Source organism: Gopherus flavomarginatus, chromosome 5 (assembly GCF_025201925.1).
Source record: "Gopherus flavomarginatus isolate rGopFla2 chromosome 5, rGopFla2.mat.asm, whole genome shotgun sequence".
In the NCBI taxonomy this organism is placed as follows: domain Eukaryota; kingdom Metazoa; phylum Chordata; order Testudines; family Testudinidae; genus Gopherus; species Gopherus flavomarginatus.
In genome coordinates, this window is record NC_066621.1 from 78,243,441 (window position 1) to 78,256,300 (window position 12,860).

General features: G+C 40.6%; 1 protein-coding gene across 1 annotated transcript in view; it reads right to left on the reverse strand.

The window, feature by feature from the left end:
• SLC1A2 (solute carrier family 1 member 2) overlaps positions 1 to 12,860 on the reverse strand; it is a 131,160-nt gene that overhangs the window by 27,841 nt on the left and 90,459 nt on the right. The window contains exons 3-6 of the mRNA XM_050955356.1: positions 10,382 to 10,534; positions 9,435 to 9,685; positions 5,864 to 6,032; positions 2,852 to 2,978 (exon numbers count right to left, since the gene is read on the reverse strand). Of these exons, the coding sequence (XP_050811313.1) occupies positions 2,852 to 2,978; positions 5,864 to 6,032; positions 9,435 to 9,685; positions 10,382 to 10,534 (700 nt within the window). The remainder of the gene's footprint in view (positions 1 to 2,851; positions 2,979 to 5,863; positions 6,033 to 9,434; positions 9,686 to 10,381; positions 10,535 to 12,860) is intronic.

Here is a 12,860-nt window from a genome sequence, read left to right on the forward strand (position 1 = left end):
AGGGAGGATGTTTACCCATTGTCCCGGAAAAGCATAATGCATGGACTAAAGATAACCCAGTGGGCTAAACACTGTTATGTGGTTACCTTATTTTACCATCCATAACTCATGCCTCACCTGTCTTTTTAGTCTGCACATTCCCTCATTCGACTGATAGACAGATTTTATTGTCCAATTATTTTTAGTCCTTTATGGTGGGCTTGGGAATGTTAGGCCCAGGACTATGACAGAGGAGTGTAGTATTATGATTGAGCCTTAGAGGCACTCCCAAATAATTAATATATATGAATAATATGGATATGGCTATACATTTGTAGCATATATGGGTATATATGTATAGTATGTATGTGTACATATGACACCACCTTATATCCAAGCATAGCCATGTTTTTCCAGTCTGATATTGAATTCTGGCCCTTTTACTGTAGTGACACAGATAGCAACACACTTCTATTAGGGCAATTGCAGTTATCACTTGTATCATTAGTAGTAGGCTGAGTGTTTTGAAATACTGGGATAGGCATTGTTACAGTGTGTTCCACAGTATGTATATGAGAAGTAAACAAGAAATTTGGAGTAGTGACTCTATAAATGAGGTCTTTATATATAAATGTCTTGTAATTAGTTACTATCCAGTACTGTGCATTCATGTTCTAGGTTACCCTTACTGTTGGTTGTCACTCTCTGGCAAGCTTTGCTGGGCAGGAAACATGAATGGTTAGCTTCTCTGTTCCATGGATTGCATTACCCCATGATACACCAGTAGTTGATGTAGATCCAGTTGTTTTTATGGATGTTGTTTTTCAGAAAACCTACTAAATGGACAGTAACCAATTTATCAAATATTGCTGTGTCAGGATTTAGTATGTGTACCCAGACAACCAGATGTCCAACTTTATTTTATGTTCTTATGCCTCGTAAGAGTCTCAAATCACTGGAATTGCCCAAGGGCCTGGAGCTTTCTTTGCAAAGAAATTTTAAATAGCTGACGAGATGGCATCTTTGTATAAAGGAGGAAGGTTTTTATCTTTATGAACACAAAAAGCTGATTCTTGTCCCCTGCAACAATAATTCTTTAAAAAATCTGGGCAAAGATGAATAAGAGGTATGCTTGGTATTGCTCAGTCTCCCCTCTCTAGGACAGAGGAACATGTACTGAAACATCAATGAAAAACTAATGTTGTTCTACTGGTATGGCTCTAGTTATTACAACCCTGAAGCCAACAGAAGCTTTACATTATTGATTAGACCAAAGTAACAAGTTTTGCCCTGGGTGTGCTGGCCAGTGCTGCTTAAGTGGAATATTGGTAAACCCAGTTTCTTGGAGTATTAGAAGAATTATATTCATTGCTTGTCTATATATTAGAGAGCAGCAGCAGCTTATAATAAATGTTGTAATCAAAATAGCCTTCCTCACAAAAGCTACACTGTCTGTTTGTGGTGAGGGACCAGACTGAAAAAACAGAAAGAGAGTAAGAAAATCAGGCTATTGTTTTACCTCCTTTTCAGCTGTCATTATATGCAGTCTCACACAGATAAGCGTCATTCTTATATAGTGCCTTCCACCGGCAACCTCAAAACATCAGTTACATTCCAGGTACTAATGAATAGCACCCCAATGAACTTAATTCATTTAAACCACATAGGGAGGCATGTTTTAGTGCTGTGACTAAAGGAAGTCATACTTCCAGGGCAGCAGGGGGTCATGGAGAGCAGCAGTTGCAATGGTGTGGCCTGTTTATTCTTGCACTTCACAGTGGCTGGCCGTCAGTGCATAAGATACATGGGACTCATCCTGACACAAACAAATGATAACCCAAAGTGGTGTGTGAATTAAAGCTGCCAGAAACCCCTGAGTGCTCTCTCCTGGCATTCCCCACCACTGCAGCCAAGGTATAATATTGTCCTGTGATGGGTGGGTGAGTGAAGGGGCTTTTTGCTTCCTCTCTCTCTCTAGTTCATTAGTGCAGCACCTACAATGTACCAAAAGCAATAGGTTTTATGCCAAATGCTGTGGAGCATGTTTTGTTCTGAAAGATTATCCGTAGATGACATGGGCATACTTGGCACTTGTATATAAACAGTAAATAGCTCTGGGGCAACTCTCAAATAAGTGATACAAAACAAAAAAAATCCTGCTCAAGAAATGTAAACAAGGCCTCCATCCCAACTGGCTGGAGTCACTCCATTGCTGGGACGTGGAAGGGAAGCTGTTCTGAAGGGGCTTGCCACACACTTTCCTAGTAAAACAACTCAGTTCAGTGCCTCTTACTCTGCTGATTTTATACAATGCAGATTTTGCATGTGGACTCACAGAGGCTATGGGAGGAGACTTTCGTATATTGATGCAAACCATTGGAATCTCATTTTGGTGGAATGCATATTTTGGGCAAGCCAATTTTGCTGTAGAATACTGGAAATAGAGCATGCCTCTTGGCTTCTCTGTAATTATGCCTCCGAGCCTACTGTTTATTATTATGCTAGACTCACAGGAGAAGCTTAATGTTGTTATGTTTTGAAGGGATGTTTGTTTTTTACTGTAGTAAACCACTATAATAAATGTGATATTTTTACACTAGTGCTAAAGGTCTTAAGCTGGTGCCTGCATGTCTTGGAGCCCTGTATGCAAAAAATGACAGCATGCCTGTCATCTTCAGAAATGTTTCAAAATGCTCCCCACACCCCACAGAAACAATGTTCTTCTAGTTGTGCCATCCTTGTCATGGTTTAAAGAGCCAGCCCAGGGAGCTGAAATCTTTAGTTGTATGGGTTGCCAATGAAATATGTCCAGTCTGTGGCAGGATTTGGCTTGTGTGTTTTTTGCATCTTAGAAGTTACGATCTTGACTTACCACATGATCATAATCACTAGTTTCATTACAATCTCATTCAGGATGCTGAAGAAATCCACCATCATTTTGGCCTGCTCTCCCATCTTCCCCATAGCAACACCAAAAGCAATGAAGAACCCTATCAGGCCTGTTGGAGGAATCACACCACAGAGAACCGACCAGTTAGTAAGCATGTTTTTTGGTCTCAGTCTCTGCAGCTATGTCAGAATAAAGCCACCCTGTTAATTCAACCTTCAAACAACTGCACTGTATTTCACAGCTGAAATGCATTGCCTCTTGTTAATGTGATCTTGTGCTAAACTTCCACAATGGAAACCAGGAAGTATTCTTTATTCTTTATTTTCTACTAGCCTGTAAATTCCATGGTATAGAGACTGTTTTTTTCCTTCTATCATAATATAGCAGCCAGATGATGACTCAATCAATAAAATAATAATTAATAGTGAATTTACAGTATTTGATTTGATTCGGTTTAAAAGTAGGGGTACTGAATCTCCATTGCATGGCCCCTTTACACTGCTCTTGTCTGTTCCTTTGGTTCACCAAAGGAACACTCATAATATAGGCTTCCTTGATGCCATAGAGACCGCAGAAGCCTCACAGCCTGGCAAAGGGGAGTGGCCAGAGCCCAGAGAGCTCTGGCTGCCACAATACCTTCTATGGGCCATGTCCAGCTTTGCCTAAGTTTAGACCAGCCCTGATGTAGTTCTACCCTGTACAGGAGCCAACCTCCGAATATAGTGAGATGCAAAGGGAGCACCCCTTCCCATCTCTCAACACACACACACACACACACACACACACACACACACACACACACACACACACACACACACACACACACACACACACACACACACTTCTTGTGACTAGCTCATCCAAAAGGAATAATTGTATATCTTAAAATATGGATATACATATTAAGGGACTAATGCTGCTCCAGATGAAATGATTGGGAGTTTTTCCTTTAAAACCAATGGGAGCAGGAGCAGGCCCCATAGTAATATAACAAAGGAAATTGTAACTGTGTTAAACAAATGGAAGAAACTCTTGGGTATTAGAAAACCAAAATGAAAATCAATTGAGTGAATGAGTACGCTAGGGACTATTTGATAATCTATATATGCTATTTAGGATTAGTGTGCTCTGATGCAAGTAGGGTGACCAGATGTCCTGATTTTATAGGAACAGTCCTGATTTTTGGGTCTTTTTTCTTATATAGGCTCCTATTACCCCACCCCATCCCTATTTTTCACACTTGCTGTCTGGTCACCCTGGATGCAAGGCTTTGCTACCTGGGAATTTGCAGGGATCAAGAAAAAGTTCTGAAGCTCAGCAACCCTCAAGAGGTTGAACAGTGAGGCATGATGAGAGTTCAGCATTTACCTAGTGTGTGAGCTCAGCTGGGAATTTCCCTTGTCAAAAAGCTACATGAGTCCCATTAGGATACAAAAACAGGAAGAAAGTGGTTGCAGATGCCAGAAATGACCAGCTTGGCTATCCAAAAACTCACTCATTAGTATGGGTGTGTTGAAGTAGAAGTAGAAGTAGAAATAAAGGATGTGTGTCTGTGTGTGCTGTAGAACATGGAGGGACGTGCTGTTGATAAACTCTTAAATAGTCGCTTACCAAGTAATTTCCTGGAATCCCAACTGTGGCCAGAAAATGTTAGTAGGTGTTTTTGTCCACTTAATGCCAAATTAACAGTCACATTACTCATAGCACTCAAATTTGCCCACCTCCTTTAACTCATGCAACTATGAGGCCAATCCCCCTCTGTTTTCATTTTTCTTATAAACCCCCCTGACATATTATGTCGTCATGGGCCAAACTACTGTAGTAATAACATCATATACGTTCTAGTGTTATCCCACCATTACTATATAATACGGTAATAGATTTATTTTCTTCTGCTTCAGCAATGTATTGGCCTTTCAGTCCTTCTTGTTATTAATGACATTGTCAGTGAGATACTATTTCCTCCAAAACCTAGTACCAAATCTAATGTATCTCTCACATTATCCAGATTGTCTCTTTTATATATATATATAGAGTAATAAGTAAATACTAGTGATCCCAGTAGCATTCTGCCTTGGAATGATATATAATAAGTGTGGATGTGTGTTCAAACAGCACAAATTTGTGGCGGAGTTGTTATCTGGACTATACACAAGGGAGTAAGCAGGAGCAGGACCCTTTCCTAAGCCCTGGCATGGCTAATAGGACCACGTGTCTTGGTGCCCAGAAGTGTGTAGGTGCAGCATGTCTGCCCCCTCTTTCTCTCCCACTGATGAGGTGAGCGGGCAGGAATGGGTGGGGAATGAGCAGAAACTTAATTCCATCTCTATTTGCTGGCCAGTATAGCTGAGGTGACATGCTGGGGGAGGTTTGTAATTAGTGCTTTTAAAGGTTACTCTCCCCTGGACAAAGAGGAAGCAGGGAGGGAATTATGACTCAGGGAGGGAATTATGACTCAAAGGCACGTCAATGTCCCCAAGGGATTCTCCTCAACTGGTGCAGTTTACAACCCCCGAGACTCCTTGTTTAGGGCTGCCCCTGAAGTTACAACTTAGAACAAAGTGCCCAAGAAAGAGTGCCCAGCAGACTCAAATTCTTTGTCTCCACGGAACAGATAAAGCAGGGGCACCAGCTGTTCAAGTTTCCCCCATGCATAGGATATTTGGGGTATTCATAGACTCTAATAGATGATCAAGACATTGTTACTATTAATGTCACAGCCTTTCTATAAGGTTGCCAATTAGTGATAATTGTGGTGGTTGAATCTGTGATGTGGGCACATAGGCACTAGGAACAGTACTGAGACCATCAGATTTGTACCACTTAGGCCAACAAACAGCCAGCAATTGGTAGCCACTTTTGATGATGTACTGAGTAGGCCAAATTTGGACTCCAGAACTGATCAGACCAACCCAGTCACCCACTGACTGTCACTGAAAAGCAAGAGCTGGTATGTTATCAATATAAGTTTCAACAGGAAACAAGTTTCTTTACCTAAGACATTCATTCCATCTTTAAACTCCAGCCCCTTTTTAATGATCAGCTGGGCTTCTAGTGGTGCTTCAGCCATCGTCTCGTTCATCAGAGCAAAGACAGAGTCAGTGACGTTAGGTGATTCTTCAGTTTGTGGGGGCACCAGCACTTTCTTAGTGACAGTTTGGATCTGAAGGAGTTACAAGATGAGATGAGAATGGAATCACAACTGGATTTAACACATATGGGGGGGATCAGAGAATAAAATAATACTCCTCTTTCCAAATAACCCTGGGCAGTGCGGTGTTTAGACGATCAGACCATGCAATCCAACACTTCTAACCCCCCTTCCAAAAATAAGTTAGTTTATAATAGTTCAAAGTGTAATTAAGTCCTGGGATCGTATTCCAAAACAGCAGCATAATGAGGATGGCAAACACTCTCTTCTTAATTGTTAATCCATAACATCTTACATATAGGGCCTTTCATCCAGAAGGATCAAAAAGTGCTTCTTGCACTGTATTCTGTACATACCTTTGGAGTGGGTGATAGCAGCAATTCTGCATCAACAACGGCACACAACAAAGACTTTTATCCAGGGAGGCACCTCTGATCTAAGCTACCATGATAGTTCAGTTCAAAAACATGTTCTGATATTTCTAACACATCTCCTCCCATTATGTGACTTGTTCCTTTCTAGATTGGCTCAAAGTTCCTGTCTATGAGAGTTCAAATAAAACTAGTATACACAGAGACCTCCTGGCACTGACATCTTGCCACTGCTACCTGGAAAAGCATCTGCTATTTCTATATGCAGCAATAGTAGGATCTCATTAATGACAGCACTCAGAAAAAACCTTGGCACGTAACAGCTGCCTAAGTTACTGTGAAATTAAAGTATTAGGGATACAGAGCCATTTCTGCACCTTATCCTGTTACAATTGTACCTGCGGCTTGTTGGGAGGGTTTATGTGGATATATTGTGGATGATGCCCAGATTCAAAGCCTTAACATCTTATTTTACTCCTGTTTAAAAATGTACCTCCTCTAAATCTAGAAAATAAAAATACTCAGCTAGAAAAGAACACTGACAACGTGTGAGAAACTCTTCAGCAATCCTGAAGCCAGCCAACATTTGTTTTTCATCTGATTTCATTTTTATCTTGGGAATTTTATCATCCTGTGATTTTTATGTGAAATGGATGTAATGTCAAAGCTGTGTACAGCTACAGAAATAAATAGGGAGTGTTGATTCTGAGCACTCACAACTCCCACTGGAGTCAATGGAAGCTGAAGATCCCCAGCACTTCCCAGATCAGACCCATAATTACTAGCGATGAGGAGCTGACTTTAAAGTGCAGGTTCAGATAAGCATCTTGAAAGTAAAAAAAATGCTTATCTGGACATTAGTCATCATTCTAGATCACACGTTTAGGTTAGATGGTGTAACACTTTTCAGAAGTACATAAACTCACAAACTAAGCATGGGTGAATAGAGAAATAATGAGTTTCATTACAGGAAAATGAGGTTTACAAATCAAACTGTTTTTAAATCCAAAAAAATTATTCAAGAGGTTCACAAAAGTCCCAAACTCTGCCAGGTTCAACTCTCCAACCAAGCTGTACTTTGCATGCAACTTGGGTCCCTTTATTGTCATCTACCTGGCAGCAAGGGAAATTCTCTCTCTCCCTGGTTGATCATTACAATTCAGTGCCACTGCCATTAACATTACAAAATAATTCTAAAATACCTGGCTGGAGCTCTGCAAAAAGACTTCTTGCATGTAAGGCCACCAGGGCATGTTGAATGGCCACTAAGCTATTCCTGATAACCATAGGAAGGGAAAGCAGCCTTTGATACCACCCAGACCAGGTGAGGAGGGGAAAGGACCCCAACCTCCCCGGGAACCAGAGGGAAAACAGGTAGAGGCACACTCCAAAAGCCAGTATGTGAGGGGTTACAGCTGAATAGTAAAAGGGGTGTGGCTTTATGACAGAAGCTTTGGTGGACACTAGTTTGGAATTTGTTCAGATAAAATATGGGAACACTAAAAAGCTCATTTGGGCCCCCATCTGAAACCTATTGAAGTCACTGGGAGTCTGTCTATTGACTTTGGTAGGCTTTGGACTAGACCCATATGGGGCAATGTTAAAAAAGGGTCAGCGTGATAGCTGAGCCATAGGTGGCAAGATGAACTGTGTACACTAGCCATTAACACTATGCCCACTGAACAAGTCCAAGAAAAGCGTTGGATATTAGCAGCTTAATTCACCCTTGCTCTCTTTCCCACTCATTCCCTGTCCCTACCTATGGATATTTGTTCCATATTCTACAGATCAAGGGCTGAATTCTCTTCCTCTCTATGATACAAGTAGGAGCAAAAGGGGAAAAACAGAACCCTGCTTATTTTATGAGGACACTTTTCTCAATTTTCAAATAAAACATTGTGGTTTTTAGCCAGCCATGATCTGGCCACATGACCTCTATCCCCAGGATGATTTGGGAATATTCTGTACATACTCTTTTTAAAACTCTGTGTTTTTATGTGAGAGTGTAGGGAAGAAATAAAGCTCTCTGGGTCCATTTGGCAGCTTAAGTCTGCCCCTCTCTGTGTTGTCACTTTATTTCTCACCCAACCCTCCCACCTCTAGCCACAGCTCCAGTTAACATTCTATTTCAAGTAGTACAATTTAGGAACATCTAATAATGGGTTTGGCAACAAATCTTGTTTGGGTCAACAAAAATAGGCTACATGATTGCCAAACAATTTAACTTTAGGAAAAAGCATCCCACTCACAAGAGAACTGCTGACAGAGGAACTGGGAAACGTGTTCTTTGTAAGCATTTCCTTTATCTCTTACCAATGCTGTGCTAACTTAGTGCTCGTGAAAAGTGATTAGGCACTGAAGTATTTAACTCCAGAAAAGGCAACAGCAGTGTAAATCTCCTCCCCTCTCAGCCACTGCCCCCACAAGAAGCCTTACGTCTGACCTCATGGAGCCCTCTATAGGCAGTTCAGCTATTTGGCTCCATTATCCATGTAGATCTTGGTCTCCAGATAGGCAGTGAACTTGGTGTATGGGACAGTGGGTTTTGTGATGTGGACACCTGATCACTAGGAATTGGCCTGAAACCACCACAGAAGGCATTGGACAACCATCAGATCAGTCACTTAGTACCTGGGCTGAATTCAAATTCAACCAGCAGCTGAGAGGTGAAATGTTTAATGATTTGTCAACCAGCCAGAACCCAGCATCTTTATAGAGCATTAAATATTGTACATGAAGAATGAGGTGATTTTAAAAGATTACTTAATAGTGAACTGAAAAGACCTTTTTCAAAGAATTGATTCAAATAAAAATGCTCAAGAACTGAAATCAGTAACAAAGTTACTACATAGTAAAAGAAAACAGTTACCATATAAACTATTTCCCTTTTTAATTTACCTGCCCAAAACTATAGTCCTGTATTCACCCCATCAGTAATTTAATGCCACTCACTAGGTGAAAGACAGAACTCTGAACACATATCTTGGAATGTAAAAAGGTCTTCACATTTAAAAAGAACATTGTGAGGTATAGGAGTATTTACCTGCTGGAAGCATGCTTGGACTAGATTTTCAGGGAACAGGTTCCGGATGAGATCCAAGAAAGCATCCAGACTGGATACTTCATCATTTTTCTTTCCTTCTCCCAGCTGCTTCTTGAGTTTTGGATTTCCTGGGTGAATGGCTAAAACCAGAATCACCCCTAGCACAGCAGCAATGATAGTAGTGGACATGTAATAGACCATGGCTCTTGTGCCCAATCGGCCACTAGCTTTAGCATCCAAACCTGACAGTCCTGCGTTTAAAGAAATATGCAGTGGGACTAGTTATTACACAGTTCATCAAATTATCACAAACCACCCGGAGACTCTGCCTATAGTTATTTCCATGTTTAGTGACTATCTTGAGATGTTTTTCCTCCCTTAGGAATTCTTCACAATGTAGATGGTGCCCTGAAGAACCTCCAATTTTTCTCCCATCTGAACAACAGATGTTTAAACTCCTGCTACCTGTGGAGAAATGGCTAAGACTGAATTCAACTGAATCCCTAATTGAGGGGTGTTATTGAGAAACACTAATCATGTTCATTATGGCAACGCAAACCTTGTAGTGATGTCCTTTTGCCCTTTATTTCCTGGAAGCTGGTCATTTCAAGGATGGCACACAGCTTTGAGCAATCCGTGCTGTCCAGACCTGTGCTGCCATTGATACAAATCCCACTTTAGGATGTGGGTAAGACAGTATATTAGGAAAATGGTGACATTCAAGAGGGTAGCACATGCTTATTTGGACATAAATTGTTTAGCAGCATCAACTACTGAAATCAATGAAGTTACACCAGAAATGGACTTGACCCATGAAATATGAATCAGCTATTATTAATTGCAAAAGATTCACTGCATCACATAATTATTCCTCCCTTCTCACTAAAGATGAACCATGTAGTGTCTTTAGCTAGCATTTTAAAGCATTTATTGCTAATAGAGCTCACCTGTGATTAAACTGGATATAATTAAAGGTAAGATCAACATTTTTAACATCCTCATAAGGATATCTCCTGGGAAGGCTATTAACATGATGATGTCAGGATCAATAGGAGTTGCCAGGCGAAGAAGACCCCCACACACTGCACCCATGATGACACCTGAAAGGAGAAATAAAAGGAACGGCGGGGAAAGGAATCATAGAGTCATAGAAGTGTAGTACTGGAAGGGACCTCAACAGGTCATCTAGTCCAGTCCCCTGCACTCAAGGAAAGACTACGTAATAATGAGGCCATTCATGACAGATATATGTCTAACTGTTCTTAAAAACCTCCAGTGACAGAAATTCCAGAACTTCCCAAGGCAATTTATTCCAGTGCTTAACTACCCTGACAGGAAGTTTTTCCTAATGTCCAACCTAAACCTCACTTGCTGCAATTTAAGCCCGTTGCTTCTTGTCTTATTCTCAGAGGTTAACAAGAACAATTTTTCACCCTCCTCCTTGTAACAATATTTTATATACTTGAAAATTGTTACCATGTCCCCCTCAGTCTTCTCTTTTCCAGACTAAGCAAATCCAGTTATTTCAATCTTTCCTCATAGGTCATGTTTTCTAGACTTTTAATCATTTTTGTTGCTCTCCTCTGGACTTTCTTCAATTTGTGCACATCTTTCCTGAAACATGGTGCCCAGAACTGGACACAGTACTCCAGTTGAGGCTTTACCAGAGTGGAGTACAGTGGAAACTTAAATCTTTACCCAACACACCAAAGAACAATCTTGAAGAAAAATGGTTTCAGAATGATCCTGTTACATTCTGTCCAGTGTTCTCTTTCATCTGACAACCTCACAGTAATTTGCAAATATTAATTAAGTCTTACAATGCCCTCAGAGGAAGGTAAGTGTAATTAGTATAATCACTGTGTAGATGGCTGAACTGAGGCACAGAGAGGTGAAGTGAGTTACTCAAGACTATACTGACAGTCAAAGCCAAATACAATTAGTAGAAAAGCCAGAAATAGAACCCATCAGTCCTGAGTACCACTCCTCTGCTTTCACCACTAGAACAGCATCATTTCTAAACCCCAATGGCATTAGTCTTACCAAGCATATATTTTGCTTTGAGTTCTCTTCCTACAGAAGAATTGGCAAACAATATCATAGCTCAGGGATAGATCTGATGGGAAAACTAGGAAGATTTAGTGATGAATATACATTTCAACATGTTGTTACCAATATATTTAATACTAACATTGAGTTCTCTGAATGGATTGCTATTAATATCCAGTTCACAAACACACAATAGAGCAGAAAAGACCTAATAGATTACACTCTGTCAGGACTGTTCCCTACAGCAGAGTACAACACAGTACACCTTTTCATCTATTCTAATGGGGCTGCCACTATTCTCCTTAAAAGACTTCCATAATCCTGCACGTCACGGTTAGATAACATTTTTCAATATACAGCTAAACCTTTGATTGCTGAATTTCATCCCATTGTTCTTAGGCTACATCTTCACTACCCACCGTATCGGCGGGTAGCAATCGATTTCTCAGGGATCGATATATCGCATCTCAACTAGACGCGATATATCGATCCCCGAACGAGCTCCTATCGATCCCGGAACTCCACCAACCCGAACAGCAGTACTGGAGTCGACATGGGGAGCTGCGGACATCGATCCCGCGCCGTGAGGATGGTAGGTAATTCTATCTAAGATACTTTGACATCAGCTACATTATTCACGTAGCTGAAGTTGCATATCTTAGATTGATTTCCCCCCGTAGTGTAGACCAGACCTTAGTCTCACTATCTTAGATCATCCTATACAATTCCTTTGAATAGTTATTACTATTATTTATTTGTATTGCAATATTATCTTGGAGCCCTAGTCAGGGACCAGCAACCCATTTTTTCTAGGTGCTATGTAAACAGAATAAAAAGACAGTCCCTGCCCCAAATAGCTTACAATCTAAGTACAGCATTTACATCTTTAAAATACTTGAATTTTGCTTTGCACTGTTACTGAGTGTTTTCATCTCAGCTGTCTCTGTCTTTCTGATCTCAGGCCCCGTGTACAATCTCCGTTGTAATAAGATACCACAAGACAATCTGAATTGTGCTTTGAAAGTATTGCTGGAATAACTTATGTTTCTATGGCGATATCAGGTTGGTTCAATGAGAAATAAACTTATTTTATCATTGTGATCCTCTTGGGAAGTGAATCAGGCATCTTTGAGGGACTAGTCCAAGCCCAAACTTCTTGTCCAATTTCAGCTATGGGAAGGTTAAAAGTTGTACTACTTTTGAACTAAAGCTGCAGTTGTTTATTTAAGCTATGGCAAAAAGGACGGTGTCTGTTAATTCACTGCATTTGAAAAAAATGAGTGGAAACGGGGCCAGTGAACCACAAAAAGATGTCATACTGATCCATATTTGGAGGGTGATTTAACCAGAAAGCACTTTATCAAACTAGGTCACTGA